Source organism: Thunnus albacares, chromosome 21, assembly GCF_914725855.1.
Source record: "Thunnus albacares chromosome 21, fThuAlb1.1, whole genome shotgun sequence".
In the NCBI taxonomy this organism is placed as follows: domain Eukaryota; kingdom Metazoa; phylum Chordata; class Actinopteri; order Scombriformes; family Scombridae; genus Thunnus; species Thunnus albacares.
The window spans coordinates 1,963,246-1,990,429 of NC_058126.1; the positions used below are offsets into that span (position 1 = coordinate 1,963,246).

The 27,184-nt window shown below is 39.6% G+C and overlaps 1 protein-coding gene across 1 annotated transcript in view; it reads right to left on the minus strand.

Annotated features, from left to right (window-relative positions):
- The window catches only part of LOC122972230 (melanoma receptor tyrosine-protein kinase-like), a 55,498-nt gene that overhangs the window by 12,885 nt on the left and 15,429 nt on the right, over nucleotides 1–27,184 (minus strand). Inside the window, exons 2-16 of the mRNA XM_044339181.1 lie at nucleotides 12,138–12,289; nucleotides 9,559–9,766; nucleotides 7,498–7,632; nucleotides 7,307–7,375; nucleotides 6,576–6,694; nucleotides 4,929–5,070; nucleotides 4,252–4,365; nucleotides 4,039–4,165; nucleotides 3,578–3,651; nucleotides 3,152–3,242; nucleotides 1,598–1,797; nucleotides 1,384–1,516; nucleotides 986–1,076; nucleotides 253–410; nucleotides 105–137 (exon numbers count right to left, since the gene is read on the minus strand). Of these exons, the coding sequence (XP_044195116.1) occupies nucleotides 105–137; nucleotides 253–410; nucleotides 986–1,076; nucleotides 1,384–1,516; nucleotides 1,598–1,797; nucleotides 3,152–3,242; nucleotides 3,578–3,651; nucleotides 4,039–4,165; nucleotides 4,252–4,365; nucleotides 4,929–5,070; nucleotides 6,576–6,694; nucleotides 7,307–7,375; nucleotides 7,498–7,632; nucleotides 9,559–9,766; nucleotides 12,138–12,289 (1,846 nt within the window). The remainder of the gene's footprint in view (nucleotides 1–104; nucleotides 138–252; nucleotides 411–985; nucleotides 1,077–1,383; nucleotides 1,517–1,597; nucleotides 1,798–3,151; nucleotides 3,243–3,577; nucleotides 3,652–4,038; nucleotides 4,166–4,251; nucleotides 4,366–4,928; nucleotides 5,071–6,575; nucleotides 6,695–7,306; nucleotides 7,376–7,497; nucleotides 7,633–9,558; nucleotides 9,767–12,137; nucleotides 12,290–27,184) is intronic.

Below are 27,184 nucleotides of genomic sequence, written 5' to 3' on the forward strand. Positions count from 1 at the left end.
GGTTGCAATCAGCAACCTCACCGCTAGATGCCACTAAATATTACACACTGGTCCTTTCAGTGTTGTTGAGTTGTGGTGGATAAAAGCTGAAGTTGTATTTTTACCCTTTGCATCCAGACAGTCCAGGACCTGAACACCTGCAGATACAGAGACACAAAACATCTTACATTTAAATACAGAATCAGTCACTCTGCTTCATTTATTCAGCATCACAGACATCAGTAGAAAGTCTGGATGACAAATGTGTCTCACCCCTGGGTGCAGTTGAGGTGGCAGGGCTGGCACTGGCGCGTCATGTCGGGGTATTTCCAGATGAGCGTGTCTCCATCTCCCAGCACACCGTGGGGGCAGCGCGGCACACAGTGGGGACCGTCTTTAAAATGGGCGCACTGGGAACACTGGTCTGGACCCTGCAGGTGTGAACGGGTAAAATAAGTTATTAATAGTCCAAATTTGTTCAGTTCCTAAAGTTGATATCTGAATTTTAAGCACACGTTTTATCTTCTTAGATATTTTTAAATGTTCCAAAATATTTTGAAAACAGAAGAGATTGAAAACCTTATGAAATATTATTTTTCATTATTTTACATTTGTTCATTTCTCTCATTAAATTCTGCTAAAACACTGTTAATGACACTTTCACCCTTTAACTTACACCCTTTTAATTTTGTTGGACTTTTTCATTACTTCTGATGTGATTATCTCTATTTCTTATTCTATTGTTTGTTTCTTTAGTTTATTTGTGTACATAGAAAGTTTGGTATGTACTATAAATCACAAGTTATTATTAAGTTATGATTTCTTTTTAAAGCATGTATGATAAGCAAAAATGAGGAAATGAAATGTTCCTCATCATGAAGTGCAGATTAATATGAGAATCAATCAAAACACAAAACAGAGATTGCACAGGTTGCTATTTGACAGGACACACAGGGCAGCTGAGATTTGAAAGGCAGAATTAAGCAGCATTAGCAGCCAGACTGACCGGCCCGAGGCAGGTCGGGATCCCGTTCTTCAGCAGACATTCCCGGTGACACTGGACACAGCTGGTGTTCACCTCAACCTCTCTGGGCTCACTGCCACACAAAGAGAGACATCAGGAGTCAGGACAGGAGGACATGAGAAAAGAATAATATCTGAACTAATGACATATTCAGATACATACAATATACATTATTAAAATAAAGCTGGTAATGAATATTAAAATAATAGCCTGGTTCAAATAAAGTCCGATCTGTAGTTGTGTCAAATAACAGCACTGGCTACTATTGAATAATTTTAGACTTTATCTGAAAGAGAACAATGAATTAATATTCGCAACAAAAAACAGGTTCACGGGTTCAAGTCCCAGCAGCCAGAAACAGTTCTGCAGCTCTTTCTCACCCCTGCAGCAGGTTACAGTGCGCCACACAGCGCCCCCCACGGTTGAAGTGTCGACAGGAGACGCACATGGTGGGACCTGGACCCCAGCAGCCCTCATCTGTACACTCCATGTCACAGGTTTGACTCTGTTGTTCTGTGTGAGTGAGACAAGACAAATATTTTCTTATTTTCCAAACCTTCACTTAAAGAGCCTGACACACATCCAGAAACCCACCACAGACGTCTGGGGGAGCGTTGTTGCGCATGCTGATGATCTGATCTTTGGATCTGAAGAAGCGGGTCCACTTGTTAGGATGGGTGTAGCAGAGCTGATGGTTGTCCTTCACCATCACCCTCCCAGCGCTCACCTCCTTTAGAGAGCGCAGACCCAGCCAGCGGAGGTGCTTCGCCCTCACCACAGCTAAACTGTGCTGACTGAAGAGGCACAGAAAACATGTATATGAGATAAGATATTTAAACCTGCATTAACTGATGTTTTGTCCACTAGTTTTCACCAGAAACAAGTGGTGAACACAACACTGACACATCATCAGCTTTTAAGTTGATATGTTTAACTTGTTAGCAAACAGTTGCTTATTTCCACATCCAGCAGTTACGGAGCAACATTATCATTCATGTGGAGTCATGTTTCTGTCCACCAGGTGAATGTGAGTCCAATATTCACTCTCTTTTAGCTCTGTTTTTACTCTCTACCAACTCCTGAGGGAAATATCTGGCTCTTTAGCTGCTAAATGCTCCACTATGTTCACCAGCTAGTCTACAGCTAACTGTGTCTGTTTGCCGTTTGGTGCTGAGCAGGTAGTGTATAGTGGCTTTTTACAGCTTTTCCTCTGAAAACAGCTGCCTGTTGCGGCCCAAAACAATGCTATGAGAGCGCTGAGAGTGAACCAGAACAGTAAAGTTGCAGCTGGAAAGATAAAAAATGTGCTGAATCTCACTATAAAGCTCCGTAAAAGCGGAGAGGAGCTGCAGATTCACTGATAATTCTCTGTAGGTTCATCACTACGAGCCACAACCAACACATTACACACTGACAGATCAGACTGTGACACAAATTGTATACGGATGGTGTCAGTCTCTGTTTTTTAATCTTTCTCTCACAGCTAGCCCAACTTTCTGAAAGCTTACAACTAAATCAGCCGAAGGGACTTTAGATTCAATTTTTTCAATTCAGTTTTATTTATATTGCGCCAAATCACAACAAAAGTAATCTCAGAGCACTTTTCACATAGAGCAGGTTAAGACCGTACTCTTTAAAAGATTGGTCCTGATTATAATCTATTTAATCATAGGCTGCAGTTTGAGCATGAAATTCTTGACCTTTGGGAACAGGATGTGTAACAAAATAATCTAAGCTCAGCAGTCCACTAACTAGCTCCGAAAGCTTGTAAATGAGCCTCAGATCTTTGATTATGTTGTTATGCAGGTCACAGTGTTTTAAATGTCTGCAAACAAAACAGGTACACAGGGTGTGATTTATAAAATAAAATAAAATATTTTAAAATGACTGAACTAAAGATACATTTATTGCCAGTGCAAAATCTCTGTAACAAAAAGAACTTTGTTAATGACCCCTCAAAATCTCAGATATTCAATTTCACATTCCTTTTCTTTACTTCACAGTTAATCAAGCATCATAATTTCTTATCAATAAGGTTATTCAAATAGTTGGTCAAAAAACAAGTAACTAAACTGGTAACTTGTCTGGTGTAACTAACAAGTTCTATAATAATAAATTTATTGTCAGTGAAGCAGCAATGAGACTCACGCTCGTGTTGTTCTTCCTCTGATGATTTCCAGGTTCTCAAACACTGACAGAGAGGTCAGATTCTCTGGCCAGGACTGGATCAGCAGGAAACCTGTTGGACACATAAACACTGACTGTTCCTGTACTGTTCAGTAAGACCAACCATCCTCTGTATGTCATTCCATGATCAGGATACAAAACTAAAAGCAGCTTCTAAGAAAGTTCCTTAGTAGTTTTTTAGACAATTCAGTGAGTTTCAGTTATTAGATCATCAATATTACTGTACAAGCAACCGGTTCTCAAGCAGTCAGAGGTCACAGAACCCTAAACCTCAGAATGGTAACTGATGCTCATAAACGAACATAAGAGGAGTCAAAGTTTTAATAGTCGTATCCCACTTTATGAAATAAAGTGACAATTGAGACGCTCAGCTGATCTCTGACCTACCTGTGATTTCCTTCACTGTCCTGAAGTACTCCAGCTTAGCCGGGTCCATGGGCGGGATTTTATAGTGTGCGTCCCTAGAACAGCCAATGAAAACAACCCTTACTTTAAAACGGTGCTGTCTGAGCCAATCGCAGATCTCAGGAATTTGGATAATGCACAGACAGAATTGTTTTGATTAGAAATAATATCTATCAAAGAGCCTGACAAGTCCGAGGTCTGACTAAACGTTATCTCAGTGCTTCCGCTCATTTAGGTGAGACTACGTTTACCTGGAAGAAATGTTCATGGAACCAGAACTTCAGTTTGCAATGGCTTCAGCTAAATGTCTAAATGTTAATCTAAGTAACCAGGACACTTCTGTTTCTGGAAAGTCAAATTGCTGCTGAATTATCTACATGTCATTTTTAATGCTATGAGCAGCACCAACTGAACCGCTAATTAAGCAGTTGGGGTTATCTCACCCATTAAAGGAGGTTTCTATCAGGGAGACGTCCCCGTTGATCTTAGTGCAGTTCCTGAAGGATTCGATGTTGGAGGCGTTGACGGCCATGGTGTTAACAAGAGCACCAACCCCGACTCCGTCACAGGCTGGAGGACAAAAAAGACTTCAGTGTTCAGGTCTCTCTCTCTCTCTCTCTCTCTCTCTCTCTCTGTGTCTCTATAGGTCTCTCTACCTTTAGGACAGGGTCCGTCACAAGCTTTGCAGCGTTGCACTCCGTTCTCCTTCACCTCATATGTTCCAGGGCTGCAGGTGCGAACACACGATCCACCTGTCACCACGTAGTTATCTATACGCAAACAACAACAAACCAGAAACACTGATTACAGAGGGGTCCCATCCACTTAAGGGGTAAACAACAAAATCAAACTGCAATATAAAATATTCAGTACCAGTCAAGTACCAGTTTGGACACACCTTCCTATTCACTTGAATGTCCAAACTTTTGACTAGTATTGTATATAAACAAGCAAAATGTACCACTGCACATTGTACATGCACCAACAATAACTACTAAAAGTTATCTATTGTATATCACAAATTTGATTAGGAAAATGTATATTTTCAACAAAATGTTTTGCTTAAAATAGCCAAATGAAACAATAAGTAGAAAACTTTCCCCTCCAGACATACTTCACATTTTAGCTTACTACTGGTAAGGCTCTGAGAATTTCTTAATTGTCAGGATATTGATTTTGTTTCTGTCCAACACATTGATATTGTGGCTCTAGTGACTGCTGTAGCCTCCAGAGGGCACCAGCAGGACTTCATAATGTAAGTCTTCATGAGGATGTAAATATTTAAATATTCACAGGGTCGATCTCAGAGAAATAAACGATTTAAAGTCCATACGTGGGCAGGCCTTGACGCAGGTTGCCCCGTAGGTGAACTTGGCATTGGGGTTCTTGTCCACGTGGTGAGTTTTGGGGTTGTAGCGTGTCAGAGGAGGACAAGCATCTTTACAGGTTCCATCATCATTAAAATCCCTGCAGGCCTAGATAAGAGGCGGAGAGAGAGAAAAGAAGGTGACAATGATTTGTCTGTTTTCATCATGTTCCTCTCAGAGTTCCTCCCATTGGAGAGCGGCAATTAAAACTGATAACTGTAGCGTTCATTGATGACAAGAAGTGAAGCATAACTCAACCACAGAGAAGGTAACTCATGAAATTATCAGGTCTGAACTAGATTCAAATGACCTGCCTAAAATCAGGCTTCAATAAGGAATTTGATTACTTCAGACTCAACTTGAAAAAATCAAAAAAGACAGATACACTGACTTTCATATTAACATCAATGACAAATTACTGAAGTTGCACTTGAGCTATATGATTGACCCCCTCCCAAGAGCAAACAGGAAGAATCTTGACTGGACATGATCAGAGACAGAGCAGCTATGTAGCTGGTTCTACCAGAGACATCTGCAGCCAGACAATCAATGTTTAGATTCAAACTACTAAAACTGCACTCAAGCAGGGGGCTGACGATTCTGAATGGTATTCAATTGGGTAAAGAGCACATAATGATATGTTAGTAAACCAAAAGATGGGACTTGCCAATTTCGCCTTGTGTCTCATGTTCTTTAATTTGGACTCGTCTGTCTTGACTAATAACTTGCTTGTCTTGACCTGCAAAGTGCACTGTTTGACTCATCAGTCTTGGTATGGGATTTGCCTATATTGAATCAGGCCTCATTTGGAACTTGCCTGCATTCATATTTGACCTGTAAATGTTACGTATGGACTTACGTACATGTCTTGGTACAGGACATGCCCATCTTGATTGGGATTGACTTGGGACTTACCTGTGTTGATATAGGATTTGCCCATTTTGAATGGAACCTGATATGGAATTGCCAGTCATGGGGACGTGATCTGGGACTTACATACATGTTTTTGTACAGGACTTGCCCACCTTGATTGGGACATAACTTGGCACATGCTTATCTTCACTTGAGACTTACCTGTCTTGATATAGGACTTATCCATCTTGACTTTGGACTTTCTTGTTTTGGTATTGGACTTTGCGATTTTACATGGGACCTAACTTGGGACCGACCTGCCTTGACTGAGGACTTGACTAAGAACTTACCTCTCTTGATATAGACATAGATATTTGCCCATTTTCACTTGAGACTTCCTTGTTCCAACTTCCTTGTTTCTTGATTTGGTGACCTGACTTACCTGACTTCGTACTTGGCTGCCTTGACTTGGGACTCACCTGTCATGGTATGGGACTTGCCCATTTGACTCTGGACTTTCTTGTCTTGACACTTGACACTTACTTTACAAGATTCCAGGTAGAGTAATCAAGGCAGAGACAGGTAAGACTCAAGACCCCATATTTCTGAGATTGCCAAAATGTTTTTTGTCCCAGTCATTTGAATCTACATACAAATTATAACAACTAACGTAAGTTATTATCCTGATAGTATCAATGTCAGGATAATGCAGTACTGTGGTTGACTACAGTATGGACACACACAAACATGCAGACACTGACCAGGCAGTCGGTGGCTCGAGGTCCAGTGCAGCCGGCAGCACAGTGTTCATTACAGCAGTCGCTGGGTTTTGGACCCCGACACCTTCTGCTGCACTGCTCCGCACATTGCAACTTGGTGACTGGTGGAGACATGGAGAGATACTGTTCATTACATTTTTGGCAGAAGATTTAACATGAATGATAAGAACATTTTGTTTAATTAAATTTAAACATCAATTAAAGCATCATTGTAAAAAAAATTACATGGATATATGCACGGGAGGAATAAAGTCTTAAAGTTGTTCCGAAAAGAAAAAATGTAAATGTCAGATTGAATCAAGTTTAATCATAAACATCATGCAAAAAGACAGCACTATGCTGTTTGATGTCTGTCTTTAATTGTAATATCCTTTCTTGTTTTGTCTGCCAATTTGCCACCGAAACAAGACATTTTTGAAAGGAAAATAAACAAACTAACTAATAAAACAAATAAAATAAGAGCAAATAAAAAAACTGTAAAAGGAGAATACATGCGATTTATTTAAATGAAAATCTTCAAGATTATTACTTTAAGTGAAGTTAGAAATACATGAAGGGGTGAGAGACAGAGGGAAGGAAAATAAGAAGAAAGAGGAGATTGAATATAGGGGGATAAAAGTTGGAGAAAGGTAGGTGGGTGAGATCCTGTACAACAGATATGAGACAGAGATAGAGAGAAAATACATGAGAGTGTATTAAACCAAGTGTGTTACATTTCTGGCAGTGATCCAGTCCTGCTGCCCAACAGGAACCGTTAACACACCCTGGATCACACTTGTCACCTGGAGACACACACACACACACATAAACATTAATATTCAGCAAAACCCTACAGATCACAGCTGCAGATGAATGAGTAAAATATAAAACTGCGTCATTGCAGCTTCATCACGATTCCACATACATTTACGGGCAAAGGTGTCCATCTTAAAAAGCATGCTGGGATTGCTGGCTTTGTCCAGTATGTCCCACCACTGGATGGTCTCAATGTTACACAGCAGGGGGTTGTGGGTCATTTTTACCCCTCCTTTCAGAATCTCTGTGAGGAGAAGATGATGGAGACACATAATAAATGATAAAGAGTCCAGGTCAGTGTGAAAAAGTTATAAGTTAGTCTTAGGTTAGAGAATTCAGGTCCCAAGTCACAGAATTAAGTCGAAAGTCTCAAAGTTATGAACATTGAGGGACAAGTAAGTGCCAAGTCTTAAAGTGGCTATAATGAGGATGGCACCATCCATACACAATTTGCTCTCATAGCTAAAGAGCCCATAATCAAGATTTTTCATAATGTCACTGTCTTAGCCGTCAGTGTGTAATGTGTTGGCTCCTCTGAAAAGTTGATGCAAGTCAACGCTAGCAGAACAAAGCTGCATCCTGACATGTTGATGTGCATACCAGTGATGACTCATCAAGATGCTCTAGAGTGCAGGATTACATTGAATTGGGTGAGGGTGTTTAAACTTGTAAGTCATAGCATACTGCTCAAGTCACGAGTCACAGGCTCCAAGTCACATAAACAGTCTAATGTTACCAGAGCTAAAATTTTCCCACATCACTGAGTTCAAGTCACTCAATCATTTCCCAAGTCATAAGGTTGAAATCACAATGTCACAAGGCAGAAGATCCAGCAGAGTCCAGAAAGTTATTATATTTTAATCACTTTAAGTTTACTTTACAAAATTATATGATATTTTCTGATATAGCTATGTCTAATTTGGGGAAATGTGTTTAAAAGAACAAAACATCTAGAATATTGTCATTAGATGGGATGGTGCTTTGGGTTTTTGTTTTTGGGTTTGAATATTTCACTCAGCTTAATGATCCTTTTGGGAGAGGGAGACACAGAATGTGTATTTGATGTTATATTTAAAGAAATTTAAATACATTTTTAATAAATCTAAAGAAACCACAATCACATCATACAATATCTGTCAAAAACACAATTCAAGTTTCTACAGGTCCTCCAGCACCTCACCTGGTGCTACAAATCTACAAAGTTATATTTTTTGAAAGGAGACAGCTATTCTTTGAGAATCAACAAGAGACGCATCTTCTTTCCTCCAAGACAGAGCTCACTTTAAATACACTTAATACTGCTGGATATCACTCTGGCAGAGTAAACAGCTTTCTGGTTGCATGCACAGAACAGCATCTACGTCATCAGCCAAAGCTCGTATGGGTGCGGTCTATTTCCTTCTGCCAGAGCACAATCTGGTGTTGACTGAAGGTTTTAAATGGTGTGCAGACTCCACCCGCCTGGCTCACTGCCAGTACAATGAATGAGGCAACATCACTGACAACTTTTAAAATGAAATGAAGCAGAGAACAATAAGTAGTAAATAATATAATGAAAAGTGAGAAAATACCTACAGGAACTAAAATTTTAATAGTTAGAACTGAACAATGTTAAAATCCAACTTACTCACTGGTGGCATTTAATATTTTTGATTCTTGATTCCAAGGAAACTTCTTCTTCCAAACTTCCAAAAGTAACAAAGTGTTTCCCTGATCTTAAAGGTGCAACAAGTAACTTTTTCTGGCTCTTTACACAAAATAATTGTAATATCAGCTGGGTTTCTCAAGTATTGCTGGCTGATTCCAGTTCGACCTCTGCAACCTCAAACAGCCACTGATATTTCAATCTTTCCAACTACACAGAGACAGCCTGGAAAGGTATATTTGCTGGCATCACTATGTATTTTCAGGCCCTCTGAAGTCCCCACTGAATCTGTGTGTTTATTTGGAAATCTTCACATTCCCAGGCCCCCCTGAACTACCCTCAGGCTGTGTGAATTTGCTGGGAAAACCTGTCATTCCCTGGTCACCTTAAACTACCCACTGGCTCTGTGTAATTGCTGTGAAAACTCCACATTCCCTGGTCACCTTGAAATACCAACTGTATATTTGCTGGGACAACATAGATTTCCCTGGCCTCATGTATTTGTGTATATCATATCTTATGTACCCCTCAGACTGCTGAGCTGCAGTTGTCTCAGCCCGCTGGTGTAGTTCAGAGTTGCAGACGAGAGGCTCCTGTTGTAGTTGGACATCACCAGCAGGGCGTACTGGCCTTCGTAGAGGTTTTGACCTCGGATCAGCCTTAGATTGACCAATGGGATGTTTGCAGCCTCGTTCATGGCAATCAGAACATAACCGCCCACTTCCTGGATGGACTGAGGAAAGAGAGGAAGAGAAAAGAAGTGTCATCAGTGTTTGTTTTTATGAGTAATAGATCATCCATCAGCCTTTAGATTGATTTCCTTCCTTCCAAGCAGCCACTGGGTTCATTTTAGGGACGTCAATGATTTATCAATTATTGTTTTTCTGCTATTATTTCCTGTTACAGCTGTTTTCTGTTAAAAGGCAGACTTTATTTTATAGGCTGATCTGCACAGCATGTTGAGCCTCCTATAATGTACGTTCTCAAATGAAATCTGGACATTGTGCAGCATTATTGGCTAGATTTCATATATTAAATTTGACTGGCCATGTAATGAGGAGTGACAAAAAGCAGCAATTTTAATTGATGGAATAACTGTATTAAATATATTGCTCAAATGTTTTATGACTTATTTGTATTTTGTGTTGATTATGAGCCACAGCTAAGGATTAAAAAGTTCATTATTTTGGAAAAATGTACACTTTATTCCATCATTCTTCAGACCCATTCACTTTTTCACATTTTGTAATGTTCCAGCCTTATGCAAAAATCATTAAATTCATTTTTTCCCTCATCAATCTACACTCTATACCCCATAATGACAAAGCAAAAACAAATTTTTTGAATTTTTGTCTAAGTTATTAAAAAGGAAAAACTTAAATATCACATTGACACAAGTATTCAGTATGCCTTCCATTTCTCTTGATCATCTTTGAGATGTTTCTACACCTTGATTGGAGTCCATCTGCGGTAAATTCAATTGATTGGACATGCTTTGGAAAGGCACACACCTGTCTATATAAGGTCTCACAGCTGACAATGCATATCAGAGCAAAAACCAAGCCATGAGGTCAAAGGAACTGCCTGCAGAGCTCAGAGAGGGGATTGTCTCGAGGCACAGATCTGGGGAAGGCTACAAAAAAATGTTCTGCTGCATTGAAGGTTCCCAAGAGCACAGCGGCCTCCATAATTCTAAAATGGAAGAAGTTTGGAACAACTAGGACTCTTCCTAGAGCTGGCCACCAAGCCAAACAGCAATTGAGGAAGAAGGGACTTGGTAAGAAGAGAGGTGACCAAGAACCCGATGAGCTCCAGAGATCCTGCATGGAGATGAGAGAAACATCCAGAAGGACAACCATCACTTCAACACTCCACTGATCTGAGCTTTATGGCAGAGTGGCCAGACAGAAGCCTCTCCTCAGTTTGCAAAAAAGCACCTAAATGACTCTCAGACTATGGGAAACAAGATTCTCTGGTCTGATGAAACCAAGATTGAACTGTTTGGCTTCAGTTCTAAGTGTCATGTCTGGAGGAAACCAGGCAGTGCTCATCACCTGCCCAGTACCATCCCAACGGTGAAGCATGGTGGTGGCAGCATCATGCTTTGGTGGTGTTTTTCAGCAGTAGGGACTGGAAGACTGGTAGGGTTGAGGGAAAGCTGAACAACACAAAGTACAGAGATATCCTTAATGAAAATCTGGTCCAGAGCACTTAGGACCTCAGACTGGGCTGAAGGTTCACCTTCCAATAGGACAATGACCGTAAGCACGCAGCCAAGACAATGCAGGAGTGGCTTAGGGACAACTCTATGAATGTCCTTGAGTAGCCCAGCCAGATCCCTGACTTGAACCCAATCGAACATTTCTGGAGAGACCTGAAAATGGCTGTCCACTGATGGTCCCCATCCAACCTGACAGAGCTTATGAGGATCTGCAGAGACGAATGGCAGATCCCTAAATCCAGGTGTGCAAAGCTTGTTGCGTCATACCCAAGAAGACTCAAGGCTGTAACCGCTGCCAAAGGTGCTTCAACTTCAAGCTGTTTTCTCCCTATATACAATAAGAAAAATATAGAAAATCGCCAGAATTATCCTTGAAATTCTCATCCTTAGTTCACTGGAGACTTGATGCAGAGGGATAATCTGAACGTGGACTTGTGAGCAGAGAATGTTTTAAACTCCCTCTGTTTGATGTGATGACATGACTACAGCAACTTTAAAAAAATCCCACATGATCCTTTTCAGAGCATCCATGTTTATCTTATCTGGGTTTGATTTTTCTAGTAACAGAGCTTCTCAAGGCTGTTTGCCAGTTGATCATCAGTTCACAGATGTCAGAGCGTCCTTGGATGGAACACAAAGATCACATCTGCAGCACTACAGGAAGTTAACGTAACTCTGACATAAAACAAAGATGACTAAAGTATGTTGCAAGTTTCATAGAACTGAAACTAAATGCTGCCTGAAAAGAAAGTAATCAATATAAAAACTGATGAATGATTTAGAAAACAATAAGCAGGAATCCAACAGTGATATCAACATTTGTTAAGACTAAAACACTAATGGAACTCTCCACTGTTGCTGCTAATATCTGAATGCCACAGACCTGGAGGAAGGACAGGTCCTGGTGCTCCAGAATGTAGGTGACCTCCAGGTTCTCCAAGACGACGGAGCAGTTGGAGTACATCCTCACCATGTTGTCATAGTGATTTTCACGAGTCCCCAACAATGTCAGCTGGTTACTCATTCCCTGGCACACTAAAGAAAGCAAGAGAGAAAGAAAGAAAGAAGTTATTGAAGTCACATTTGAAGTGTGTTAACCTGCAGTTTCTCTAACAGACACTAGATGGTGCTGTTTTCTCTTGTATTGAAGTGTATGTGAAAACCAACCAGCAACTACCACGTCTTGAGTCTGAAACACCTTAAAGTGCCACCGATGGCTGCTAAATGCCCCAAATGACTCCCAAAAGCCTCAACTTCTCTCTAGAAATACCAAGTCAATAATTTTCTTATAGAAGTTATTATTGTCTCAATCTCTAAACCCAGGCCCTCTAATAACTGTGCTCGTGGCCATTTTGGAAATTATTGCTGCGTTAATAAGATCTGAAGACTTATAGTAGCTTTTATGTCTGCTGTGTGGGTGTTGATTGACATCTGTGATTGACAGTTGGCTCACCTGCCACTTTTCCCAACTCCAGGACTTGCACTGCGTCAGACTGTTGTCACAATATTATAAAAGTTGAATTGTTAATTAAATCTAAAAATTAGCACTGAAATATAGTTGTTTCTGTGATATGCAGTATGCTTTTTATTGCGGGAAGTGTTTATCAATGACTCTTCATCGGTAGTAGAATTTGAAAAATGTCATTATTTTCTATAGCTTGCGATTTTGCCCTAATTCCTGAAATTTTACCGCAAAAAGAGCACAAAACATTACAAATTGTACTGCAATTTTTGAGAGAGGACGCTGCAAAATCAAGAATTTTTGGCTGCAATAATCACAAAATAACTCAGCAAAATCCTGGAGGGACTGATATGTTGTGGTACGTGGCCTGACGCATGACTTGTCTTTCTTTATATGTGGTGTTATTGTGTGTCATATAATCCCTGTTCAGTGGTTTGGGCTGTTTTAATGGTATGGAAATAAAAATTATTCATATGTTCAGAAATTCATTAAGTAATAAATGACTTATTCTGAGTTTATGCATTACTAAATTTAAAGGAAAACTAAGAATATTGATGGTACAGAGATTTTAAAAATGTTCCTGGGCTACTTGGTGTCCAAGTAAAAAACTAGATTTAATGTTCATACACATACAGGGCAACTCTATGTCAAAATGTACACAGCATCATTACTTTGGTGGTTATATGTAGGACTTCTGATATCTTGTCTTCTAAATTGCTACTGGATACTAAAGTGTTAAATTTTTTAGCTTCTCACCCAGTGGAGGAACAGTGTAAGACGATAACATCCAGTCAGGTATTTTAACACGGTCTTGTTTCCAGACAAGAAGTCATTATGTGAAACTGTATTTAAGATTCAGGGAGGAGCAAGGAGGTTTAACACCTTTCTAAAGAAACTAATTCCCCCATAACGAGTTTGACCACAGGTGCAGTACACATCTGACACCTCTGTAACCTTTTGCTGGCATGACAGTGAGGAATGAAACCCTACTGGCTCCTTTTGTCGCCTGCAGCAGCTTACAGGTTAAAGATGAGTAACTTCCTGCAGAACGTCAGCTACTTACAATCACATTTGTAAACAAAAAGACCAAAGCGAGACCTGCAGGATTTTTGTTGTAATGTCTCAGGATGGGATGTGTTTGTATAGAGGATTATAAAAATAAATCAGTTTGATACAAGGGACTGAGGTGCACTCTTTCGAGGATTTTCTTGAAGTGACGTCACCAATCATATAAAAACCCTGCAGTCATGACTGATAACCTGCAGTTTTTTACACCTGTCCTGCAGGTTTTTCCTCCACACCTGATCTGATTCTGCAGGAAACACTCTGCATGATTTTAAGCATGAAAGTAGAACTGAAACGATTAAGCGATTGACTGAAAATTTATCTGTAACACTCTCTTGTTACTCATGAAAATATTGACTTGTGTGATCATAAATTTAATATCTTCCAGTTTTATTAGTCAGGCAAAACAACCAATTAGAAGATGTCACCTTGGGCTTTTGGAAATTGTGACATTTTACAGACCAAACAACTAACTGAGAAAATAATCAGCAAATTAATCGATTTGATACTGAGTCTGAGAGAGTCTGAACCAGTCAGTGACAAAGAGAACACAGCTGCAGCAGCACTGCTCTTTGCCTCTCTCTGATTGGCTGTTGGCTCACATTGGGGGAAGCCCATTGGCCAAAGCCTCGGGGGACACATCTGGACACACACACACACACAACAGAGACACAGTGACCATTAAACTTTCTGTCTTTCCATCCGGCCTCATCCCACTCATTCCTCCCTGTGGTCTCCCTCTTCCTTCCTTCCTCCCTCCCTGTCAGGATTACAAACCTTCTATCATGAGCTGTTGAAGTTGGAAAATACTTTGTATTAATATATGTTATAAATATTTGATACTTTGTAGTATTATAAATATAGTTTAGAAGTATTTTTAAAAAAAGAAAAAGAAAAGACACTGATAGTGATGACATTGACATATGCAAATACACACACACACACACACACACACACACACACACACTTCACACCTCACAAATACACACACACTTCACACTTCACAAACACACAAAGAGTACTGTTTGTTCAGGAACAGGTCTGATCTGTCAGAGTATTTCTTGGACGACATCCTCTGCTGTTGTATGGCACAATGCACATGAAAGGCTTCCTGATAGTGTGAACTGTGTGTGTTTTACACTTCCCACACCTTTAGACAGATGCTTATTGTCACAAAGCATTTCACAAATTTTCTCAGCAGCTCTGCAACAGAATGTTTTTATACCACAGGACTCTTGCGTCATCTGGGCATTTTTCTGATAAAGATCGACAGTGGGGTTTTTTGTGGCTGCTTGATCGGAGTCAGGATAAGCACACACACAGACACACACTGTATATATACAATCAATCAAGTTTATTTGTCACATGTAATCATATTAGGTACAGTCACAGTGAAATTTAATACCACCAGTTCCTTCAATTTGTGTATTTAAGAGTTTAAATAGAATAGTAATAGTAATAAATATATGTGTATGATTCTTTGAGCAGCAAAAACAAGACTCAACAAAAACAAGGATCCTAGTGGCCTGAAGGTAGAAGCTCTTCCTGAGCCTCTCTGTGCTGGCCTGGTGTATCCGGTACTTTCTTCTCGACTGCAGCAGGAGGAAAAGGCCTTTATCCATGTGGTTGAGATCCTTAATGATTCTCTGAAACTTATTTTTGCAGTGCCTGGTGAAAATATCCTTAGAGCACCACCTATTGTGTGTTCAGCCGAACAAACCACTTTGCAGGGCCTTACAGTCCTGCTTGGTGCTGTTTCCATACAGGACAGAGATGTTCCCCGTCAGGACGCTCTCGATGGTGCAGGATTAGAAATTCCTCAGTGTTTGAGGGCATACCCAGCATTTCCTCAAGTGTCTGAGGTGAAACAGTCTCAGCCTTGCCTTCCTCACCACTGAGTCAGTATGCAGCACCCAGGTCAGGCCCTTGGTGATGGTACTTGACGGTACACCGAGGTACTGGAAGCTGTCCACCCTCTCCATCTAGGACCCACTGATATTAAGGGGGGCGTAGTTCCTTCCCTGCTTCTTCCCAAGGCCACTATCAGCTCCTTAATCTTGCTGACATTCAGGAGTAGGTTGTTGTCGTGACACCAGCAGGTCAGGCCCTCTACTTCCTTCAGGTAGTACTTTTCATTGCAATCTGTAATCAGGTCACCACAGCTGTGTCATCAGCAAACTTGATGATGGTGTTGGAGTCCAAAGTGGCTACACAGTCATGTGTGTGCAGGGAGTACAGCAGGGGGTTCAAATGCAGCCCTGGGGTGCTCTGGTGTTAAGGAGGAGGGCAGAACCCTCACCACCTGGGGTCTGCTCGTCAGGAAGTCAAGGATCCACGTGCACAATGAGGTGTTTAATTCTAGGTCCTTGAGCTTTGTAACAAGCCTGGAGGGAACTATGGTGTTAAACGCTGAACTGTAGTCAATGAACGGTAATCTCACATAGCTCTCTTTCTTATCCAAGTGAAATAGGGTGGTGTGAAGGATGTGTGCTATGGTGTCTTCTGTTGATCAGTTGGAACGGTAGGCAAACTGTAGTGGATCAAGTGTGCTGGGTAGTGCGGATCAGATGTAATCCTTGACCAGCTGTTTAAAGCACTTCATCAGTACAGTGCTGAGTGCCACTGGGCAGTAGTCATTCAGGCAGGCTGGTCTTGTGTTCTTGGGCACAGGAATGATGGTGGACTCCTTGAAGCACATAGGTATGAAGACTGAGTCAGGGACAGGTTGAATATCATTGTGAACACTGGCGCTAGTTGGTCAGCACATAGTTTGAGAACCCGCCCACTGATACCATCTGGTCCTGCTGCTTTCTTGGTGTTCACACGCTTGAAAGCACTCCTGACGTCATGCTCAGAAAGGGCAATAGGTCTGAAAGGTACGCCCACCTATCCGTTAACCTCTGCTTCAGCTGTTTTTGCTTGCTGGCTGCCGATGGCCTCAAAGTGAGCATAAAAGTTGTTTAGCTCACTTGCTAGACACACATCAGCACTTAACAAGGAAGGGGGCTGAGCTTGTTATCTTTCATAGTTCTTAGATCTTGCCACATGCTTCTGGAGCTGCCCTCAATCAATTGTAGTTGCACTTTCTTACCGTAGTCCTTTTTTGCCTCCTTTACTGCTCTTCTTACATTGTAGGCTGCTGCTTTATAATTGTCCATGTTTCCAGACTGCAGCCCCAAGTTGCAGGCTGCAGTGCATGTTTATGGCATCCCAGATGGTTCTGGTAATCCATGGTTTCTGGTTGTGGAATGATTTAACTGTAGTTCTGGGTACAGTTGATTCTGTTGTTTCATAAATTAAATTTAGTGATCCAGAGTGTTTTTTCCTCTTTTGGCACAGTCAATATGTTGATAGAAGTCAACCATAACCTTTTTAAGGTTAGCCTGACTGAAGTCTCCAGCAACAATGGGTGCAGCATTGGGATTACCAGTCTGTGAGCAGTTTATGTCTTTGCAAAGAGCCTACAGGGCAGCCTCTGTATTTGCCTGTGGTGGGACGTAGACTGCTGTGATCATGGCCAATGTAAATTCCTTGGAGAAAGTGCGGTCTGCATTTGATTGATAATAAATCCAGATCAGGTGAACAGGAACGGGAGAACATTTTAATATTCCCACTGTCACACCAATCCTCCCCCTTTTTTCTTGCCAGAGTCCTCTGTTCTGTCAGAAAAAGAGTCACCTGGTCTAATGGTGCTGGCAGTATTCCAGGATTTAGCTTAAGTTTCAGTGAAACAAAGGACATTACAGTTCCTGATATCCCATTAGAAACTGATGCAGGCACGGAGGTTGTCCAGTTTATTATCCAACGCCTGTACATTGGCTAGCAAGACACTTGGCAGAGACGATCCATGTGGCTGGATCGCAGCTGGTGTTTAATCCCTCCACGTTTACTTCAGTGTTTGCTCCAATATTTAGATAGATGCAGAGATGGTCTTACTTGTCTGTGTGGTCAGGGCTGTAGCTGGTGTTTATCCCCTCCACATTTTCTTTGGTGTTTACTCAAATGTTTTTATTTGAAAACCTCATCCAGCCATGTAGCAGAGTCAGCAGGAGGAGTTTCCAAAGTGGTGAGTTGACCTTTTCCCCATCCTGATGAGTGACTCATTGTTATATGTTATCATTGTCCAATAATTTTGGACGAAAAGTAAAGAGCATAAATTTAGCGGAGCTTACGGAGAGGCGACAAAATAGGTCTGCGCCTTCTAGAATGATACTATGTGATGGTTTGACTGGAAATATCATACCTTGAATCCTGCAGTCTCGACAGTTGTTCAAAGTACTGTTCTTTGACCCAAAATTCAACAAAAAAATATCCTGTTTGTATGTCTGATGCCTGTTTCAAATCTCTGTTGTTAAGATAAAACTGTCACTGTACAAAAACTACTGTATCAGCCCAAATGCTTCTTACATGTGAATATTTTCTGGTTTCTTTAATCCTCTATGACAGTAACTGAATATCTTTGGGTTGCGGACAAAACAAGACATTTGAGGACGTCATCTTGGGTTTTGGCAAACAGTGATCAACATTTTTGACCATTTTCTGACATTCTATAGACCAAACAACGATTCAATTAATCAAACTGCTATGAGTAATTAAAAAGAAATTTTAAAAAATAAAAAGTAGGGTATTATATTTGAGGACTAGACATTTATGTATTCATAAAGATCAGATATTCTTTTTGAATGGAGAGTACTAATGTAACTGTACTGGCGCCAACAGAGCATTATGGGTTGTTTTTAGCCTTAATGTTGCGAGGCTAAGAGTTGGTAAGTCCTAAAATTAAAACACGCAGGACTTTCTGACAGCTTGTGTGACATGTTTTGGAGGTAATCTTAAAAATACTTCACAAATACATAGTTTAAATTTAAGTGGTTCGGTAATTTCCTAATACAGCTGGTCACCGTAGTTTTTAGCAAACAGAAGGAAATAGGGCATTTGTTTGGGACTATTCTCTTTTTTCATATACACTCTTTATTGGATAGTTTTAATCCCATCCAGAAATCAAACTAATTTAGCTAACTACATCCTTCACTCAATACAAATACAAGTAACGGCAATAACCACAATGATAATAATACCTTGGTTTAAGAAAATCCAAATAAAACAAATAATTAAACAAATATGAGGTGGATTTGGCTCTGGGAATACCAGTTTTTATTTTTGTACATTTGTTTCTCGTACCCTCTTCCATCTCACATCAAACAAATGAGCTAAATTCACCTCCGTTTTTATAGATTTTGTTAATTGTGTCCTTCCTGTTGCTTATTTGTAGTGTTGGTTATCTGTTTGTAAGTGCTGCCACTGTTAAATCTCTCCAAAATAACAAACTTGTTTTCCATGTTTTACCGCTTATATCCTTCCATTTTTCTCCTTCTCCAAACTAGTATTTGTTTAGATTTTCTGTAAACTACTTTCATCCTCCACAATCTCATAAATCTGTATGAACTCTATTAGATGCTCTTGTTACAGGCTATTAATGGGTGTTTCTCCTTTACTGTTTTATTTAGTTGTATTTCTTTTGCTATAATTTGTAATTTGTAAATCATCATAGAAGTTTGACCTCCGTCCCCAACAGTATTTGTTTGTTTGTATTTTCAGCTGCGGATGAATCCACATTCGGTATTATGGTAAGTATCTCTGGCAGCAGGAGGGTGTGTGTGGGATGAATCAAAATAAACTACAGTGTGTGTGTTCACGGTGATGAAGGAACATGTCAAACGGTGCAGCGCTGTGACTCACTGAAGCATGTTTAATAGTTTATCAACAATAATGGAGCTATATCAGGCTTTGGATAGACACACACAATACTTATTTTAGATCTTGTGACTTTTTTGTGCCTTTCAACTTGACTTTGACCTAAAGAAGCTATGTGTGTTCGTGCATGTGCATGTCAATGATCCTCACACCACCCTGTGACGGCTCAGAGAGATAAAATACAGATGAATCAGAGTGAGAACGACAGACGAACATGAAGAAACTGGATCTGTTAAATCCTCTTTATCCATATTTCCTCTGCCTCCATGTTCCTGCTGACTCAGCTGGACTCTACAGCAACTAGAGAGGAGTAAATAAGTAAATCTTTGCTGTTGCCGTCATCGTTTTGTTTTGTTTTTCTGAAATGGCAAGTTTCAAAATCCTCCAATCGTCTTAAAGCACCAGCTGGACACAGTATGTGTGTGTGTGTGTGTGTGTGTGTGTGTGTGTGTTTGGTTAGACATACTGTTCCAACTTTCAGGGTCAAACTGCTTTATTTATCACTTTCAGCGGGTCATCTACCTCTGTCTCTCTCTTTCTCGATGCTTGCTTTATGTTTAAAGGAACAGTTCAACAGTTCTGGTGTCCATTTAAATCCAGGGTGTGTTTAACGTAGCTTAGCATAAAGACTGAAAGCAGAGGGAAACTGCTAGCCTAGCTCCATCAAAAGAAGAAAAAAATCCACCTTTTCAATAACTCCAAGTCCGTCTGATTTTCATGTCGTATCTTGTTGGCTAAGCAGCTAGTCAGCAGTCCATCCTACAGTCAGTTGGGTTTGGTCGACTGTAGAGTTGGGAAAGAGCTCAAATGTGGCAACCCTTTAATGGGTTGTGTTCTTGATTACAGACTGTTTTAATGGCAAATATCCCTAAAATTGTACCTATTATCAAGAAAATACAGCTGAATTTGTACCTTAAAAATCTTCAAAAGTTTCAATTAAGATAAACCCCAAATTTGGGATTTATTAATAAATAATTTAAGGGGACAGATTCTGCCTTTTGGGGTTTTCTGTTATTTATTTCCTGTTCTGATGACGGATGTTAAACATGTTCATGTTTAAACATGTGTCAGGGCATCAACCTGCTCTGAGTGCTTCATTTGTGATTTGTGACTATTGTGCGATATTACAACTTTTTGTTCTTGTATTATTCCGACTTTTTCCTCATAATATTACGATTTTCGCCTTGTAATATTCCGACTTTTGTGTGTGTGTGTGTCAAAGAGGCGTGTTTCTGACGGGAAACATGTTATCTGTTTTGGATTTGACCTTTATTCAGGGTTTGACAAACATACACTTGTTTGTGTTTTCATCGTGTTGAAGGTGACAGGATGTAGAAAGTGTCTCTACTGTCTCTACTGAGACTCTATTCTGTCAAATCTGACAAATCAACATTGAAATTCAGTCTGTTTCATCGTCACAATCTACCTAAAAACAAATATAAATACTGCACAGCACTGTCAGACTGTTAGATATGTTCAATCTGAAAACTGCCAAATATCCATTCATCTGGTAATCAATAATCATATGGATTTTGGGAGCCTCTGTGTGGCACTGTTCCAAAACGTGAGTCAACCTTTGTGTCATTGCCTTGGAAACTGTTGATGTGATGGGAGTGCCACTGCTATCAGAGTTTACCAGAGTTTATCAGAGATTAATGCAGAGCGAGAGGAAGAGCGCGAGCGTATGGGACGCGGGTTAGCTAACGAGTGACAGACAAACACGTATATTAATGTTTTTCTCCAAAACTCTGGAGCCAAGAAAAAATACAGATGGGGAAGAAGGGAAAGGGGAATCTTATTTTTATGCCATAAATGCAGCTTATTAAGTCATCCTGTCCTTGTGGTCACAAACCACCTGCTGCGCCACCTGACCGAGCCACCTGACCGAAGCCGACTGCATGATATGCCGTCCTGCACGCCTCGTCTCTTTAGGGTTTTTTCGGTGCGTACCACCAGGCCTGAAAAAAATTCTAGGGGAAACACTGGAAAACCTTTTTTTTTTATTATACAGATCTTTTTTACTGACTTCTCATGGACAAACAAACAATGGACCCATTGCATAATTGGGTCCTTGGAGCGTCACCAGGTTTGGGTTTCGCATGAAGCAACAATGCATTTAAAAGTCTGTGTGAAGCTTCTATTCAGCTTCAGCAGTCTGAGTTAGTCATATCAAGTGGATATCTGACACATTTACAGTCTTTTTAGCATCAAATTCCCTCTTTGTGTTTCCTCGGACAGTGTTTCCCTGTTGAGCTTCAGGTGGAAGTATAATAACAAAAAGAGGGACTTTGGCACTGAAACAACTGTAACGTTGAAAGATATCTACTTGATTTGACTCATTTAGATGCTGAAGCTTCATATTATAAACTTTTAAAAACATTTTTGCACAGAAGGAGGACTTTGGATCGGTCCTTTAAAGCTTTGCAGGAACACAATAAATGAAACCACAGTCTAAATGTCTCTGTCGCCTCCCAATCTGAAAATCTTTAAAGAAACATTCTAGTTTGTTTTATTTTGCTTTACTCCACATCATCTGCGTCTACATAATCTGATTAATCATAAATAAGGAACTCTGTTTGAAGACTTTTATAGTTTTAGTTTCTATTTAGCTCGTTTATTGTAAAGTTGTGTTTTAGAAGTCTTATTTGGATCTCAAAGGTGTTGAGTTTACTATCATGGAAAACTGGAAAACTAGTATATATTCACATGTGAGAAGCTGCCATTGCTTAAAAAATGACTAAAACCAATTAATCACTTGTCAAACATGAGACTAATTGATTATTCCACTAATTATTTTAGCTTTATAGTACTACCATGTATAGTGGGGGTCAGTATTAATGCAGCGGTGCCTCTATGGAAGACAATGTCTGTCTGTCTTTGATCCAAACTGAAATATCTCAACTATTGGATGGATTTCTGTGAACTTTTGTACAAGCATTCATGTTCCCAAGAGGATGAACTGTAAAAACAAAAATACTTTCTGGGATCATTCTTTCATGTGTAAGGCAGCATCAAGCTTGACTTAAACATCGCTGTCCTTACTTTGTAAAATAATATGTAACAAATAAATACATAAATATATAAATTTACTGAATTATTATTTATTAAAATAATGGTATCTGATACCAGATCAGCCCATTGCCATTGATACCTGATCCATCTATTTGAGTCAGTATCTTACTGATATCTGGTATCAGTATTGGTATCGTTGCATCTCGAGCTGAAACTGTTGGAATCTACTCGCAATAAACTAAACGGGAACTAAATGTGGAAAAAGGTATTTGCAGAGGACGCAGGTCATTTTTGCTCAAAAACCACATTTTAGAAGTTAGCGGCTTCATGTAGACAAAGACTGAGTTTTGTTTTAATTCCAAAGCACGCTCTGCAGATTGTGATTACAGCAGCAGCCAATCAGAGCTCAGAGAGCCAAAGAATCTATCTGTTTCACAACCTGCAAGAGATGGACGAGATAAAAAACACACACACACAGCAGTACCTGCACCGCCTCCTTTCTTATTGCAACATTCATGTTGGACTCTCTCTCTCTCTCTCTCTCAGGGGAATGCTATTTGTTCAGGGAGGCAGACCAGTGTGTGTGTGTGTGTGTGTGTATGTGTGTTTGTGTGTGTCAGTATTGAATTATGTGTAATGAGTGAAGAGCTGCTGACTCGTCTTTAACACCACAGTCAGTGTTCGCCATAATAACTGTCACTCAGTCAACATGTTGTTTCTGAGCACTGAGGCAGTTTGTCCACTTGTTGACAGTCTGAATCGTCCAATCAGCTGCCTGAAGAACGGACAGAAGACCCTCATTACGCCGACAGCGTGAAGACCTCAGTCTGAACCTGAACTAACCCCAATTTAACCCTAACTCTACCCTCAGTCCAGCAAATCCTCCAAAATAAACCACAAAACAAGTCTGAGATTTGATCTGATCTGACGCTGTGTTTGAGGTTTACCACAAAAACGCGAAACTGCCCGTTAAGAGCAAGACAGATGTAAATACCACGTACACAAACACCACAATCAGCCCATACAAATTACTATATACACAAGTGATACAATAATTAATAAGATGAATACCCGTACTTTCATACTTACCTTCCTACTTTACTTTTTTAAAGATTTATACTCTTTAATTATTTATAGTATTCATTATTCACGTACTTTGTGTGATTTTGTTTGTTTATTTTTGTTGTTGTTTTTATATCTGGGACTGAGTTATGATCATTTTATTCCTTTACATGTACAATGTGTTTGAATGACAATAAAATCCTTTAAATTCTTGTTTTTTCTATGACTTGCACTGTTCCAGGGTTGAAAAAGATAAATGCATTGATTAAGAGTTATGGTCATTTGCACAATTTTACCTCCTGACTTTTGTAATATATATTTTTTTATTTTACTATCCAAATTATATGGATGTTACTATAAAGATTTATGATGAATTGGCATTCATTCCTCTATTTATGCTTCGCTATTGTACATCTTTGACCTTTTGTGACAGTTTGATGCTATTTGGAGGTGGCTGTAATGTTTAATGTCTGACAAGTTACAGTTTTTGCTGCAATATGTTTGATAACAATGTAAAATTTATGATATATCAGCATTTTTACTTGTTGTCATATTCTATTTGTGACCTTTGGAGAGTTTGGGGTAATATGGATGTTGCTATAATTATAATATTAATTATTAAAATAATTGGGTTAGTTTAAGGTGCTCATCAGTTAAACTAATTTCTGTGGTCCCCTGATTGGATGATTGAGGCAGCTTCTGTATATATATATATATATATATAAATATATAACATATATACTGTATATAGATTTTACTGCAGTAAGCGAGACGGCGTGCGGGAGGCTTTCTCATCATTTTCAAGTCCTGCCGCATGTTGAGTTGTGCAGAGATTTTTTTTCAAATACCGTACACACAAAACATCATAATCAGTCCCTTCTTCAAAATGACTGTATACAAAATTGATACAAAAGCAAACAACAGGTAAAATGTTGAATGTCCATCTCTCAATCAAGTCAAACCAAACTATGCATTCTTTCAGCCTCATCTTTCGGTACTTTAACATTATTTGCATTATTTAACATTTATGAACAGTCCCCACTAATTCCAACGTTCCTCGAGATCCCTCTTAAGGAGCAATTTCTCCAAATCTCCCCTTCTGTTTGCCAAACATTCCTTTTTAATTCCCAGATATTTAAGAGAAGAGAAATGTGACACAAACGGTTCTTTCAACCTGTTGCTGATGATTATATACTGACTTCATTCATGACAAACGAAAAGTCTTTCAGCGTTGCTTGCAGGTTTATATAAAACTGGAAGTTGCCACCCAGCTCACATGAGAGCTTCCAACATTTTAAACTCTTTGTTTCCTCAAAGGTCAGCACTCTCAAAGTGGTTTCTGATTGATCAACAGCAACAAATGTGTTTGTCAAAGTCCACCAGGAAGGCAGGTCGACCCACTGCTAGCATGTTGATGTAACAACTAGTCCTCCAAATGGAACGAGTGGATACACGGTTTGATCATGTGACTCCAGAACGACACATAGTAGTGTTTTATAATCTGGCGCCTCTATCAGCAAGATGACATCATTTGTCTGTTAAAAGTCCACTATGTGGTTATTACCACCCACCCAAACAGCCACCTCCATGTGAGGTAATCTGTCCATATACATATATATAAATATATATATATGTCATATGAACTGCTCCACTGATCCGGGTCAGAATGACTACAGCCGCTAGATGGCATCTGTCACTCAAATGTAACTATAGCTCATTTTGGGGTGACTGACATGATGACCTGTTGTGTCGTTTTTCTCAGATGTCATGAGCTCTGTCCTGATATCATGCTGTATTGGTTTGTAGTGTGCACTGTATTCCAGAGGTCAATGTTGTTTTGTGCTGACTGGTACGAATTAATTTATCAATGTGGACGCAGACGGACATCAATCAAATTGTGACTTTGGGGAAGCAAATCAAACTTCAGCGTCTGTTCTTCAGCAGCTACATTTCTAAAAAAAATGCAAAAGAAAAAAATCCAGCTTGAATTAATGTGGGACAATAGTGTCCATTTACAAAAGCAACAGATATCAAGTGGATTAAGCATACTGACTGTTTTAGGTTTATTTAAATTGGTCACTTTTCTACTGTGAAACTAAAAACTAGAGATCTCTGTCCTCAGTCACATCATGTTCAAGTTCTCTCATCATGATTCTGTGCATCAACTCTTCAGTTGTTCTGCAGCTGAAAACCCTGCAAATTCGCTCTTCTTTATTTATGTGACCCCGGTTGAAGCGGCTAATCCCTCTGAGAGAAAAAGCAAGCGTTCTGAATGAGTCGCAGTCGGGACTCTTTACTCTGGGAGGCGGCGGCTCCTTCTCAGAGCAGCAAGACCAAATCCATCTTCATAAAAGATCAAAGAGGAGAGGAGAAGAAAACAGAGGAAGAAGATGGAGAGCGACCTTCAACCAGACAGTTCTCCTCTCAGAGACAGAAAAATCACACAACTAAAGGGACAGTTCACCCAAAAACACAAACACATTTAGCATTTATTAGCACTTGTACAACTTGTACAATGTACAATATTAGCTATAACTTCTCCTATGAATACATATTTTATATTCACTATATTTTCACTATATTGTCATTCATTATCTGTTTAAACAGCGTTTATCCACATTAATAAACGACATTAATAAACACTTATATCTGCTGACAACCACATTACTGTGTGTTATAAACAATTTATTAACTGTCATACATGATAAACAGAGGGTTCAAATAAAGTTTTACCTCTGAATCTTAATAAGATTAATAATATACTTAATATACAGTATATGTTTACCGAAATGTGATGTGATCAGCTGAGACTCAACACTCCTGATCCTACAGTGTTGTTACAGAGTGAAGCTTCTTCCTCTAACAAACAATCTTTGGCTGAATGCAGAAACCAGTCTGCAGGAAGTTCATTTGCCAAGTTTCACTCTGGCCTTTTGACGAGTTACAGTCAAACACATAATCAACATGGATGATCTGCGGTGATGGTAATAAAAAAAGGGTTAAAAGAGATAAACGGATCCAAAATGAAACCTTGTTTTAAGATCAATTCTGATCGATACATCGATTCCAAAGACTATAATGTGAAGGCAGTGACTGTTTTTAATGTATCTCCATGTTTTTGTATTCTTGCTTTCTTTGTTTTTTTTCTATCTTTATGGTCTTATGTCAGCAACTTACAGATTTGCACGACAATGGCTTCATGAATAAAGTCTGATTTGATTCTGCCTTCGACAAAGTGTTCACTAAAGCAGACGTTGGAAACAGAAGAGAAGCATGAGTTCTGATTGAAAAAGCCCCCCGAAAACAACAGAAAAACAAAAAGAGATCAATTCATAAAAGCTTGTGTTTAAAACTATGACATGGAAATCAATAGTTTCAAGGTTTGATCTGCGGTCACCTTGCCTGGAGCTCCGCCACACACACACACACACACCACTGACGGGCCTCAAATATTCAAATATGCACTCTGTGAAAAATCAATGAAAGCTTTGGGTCATTCTGCTCTGCTGACAAACATTCAATAAAATTTTAAATTGTGTTTAAGTGCTTTTATTGATGATCCTGAACACGTTGTG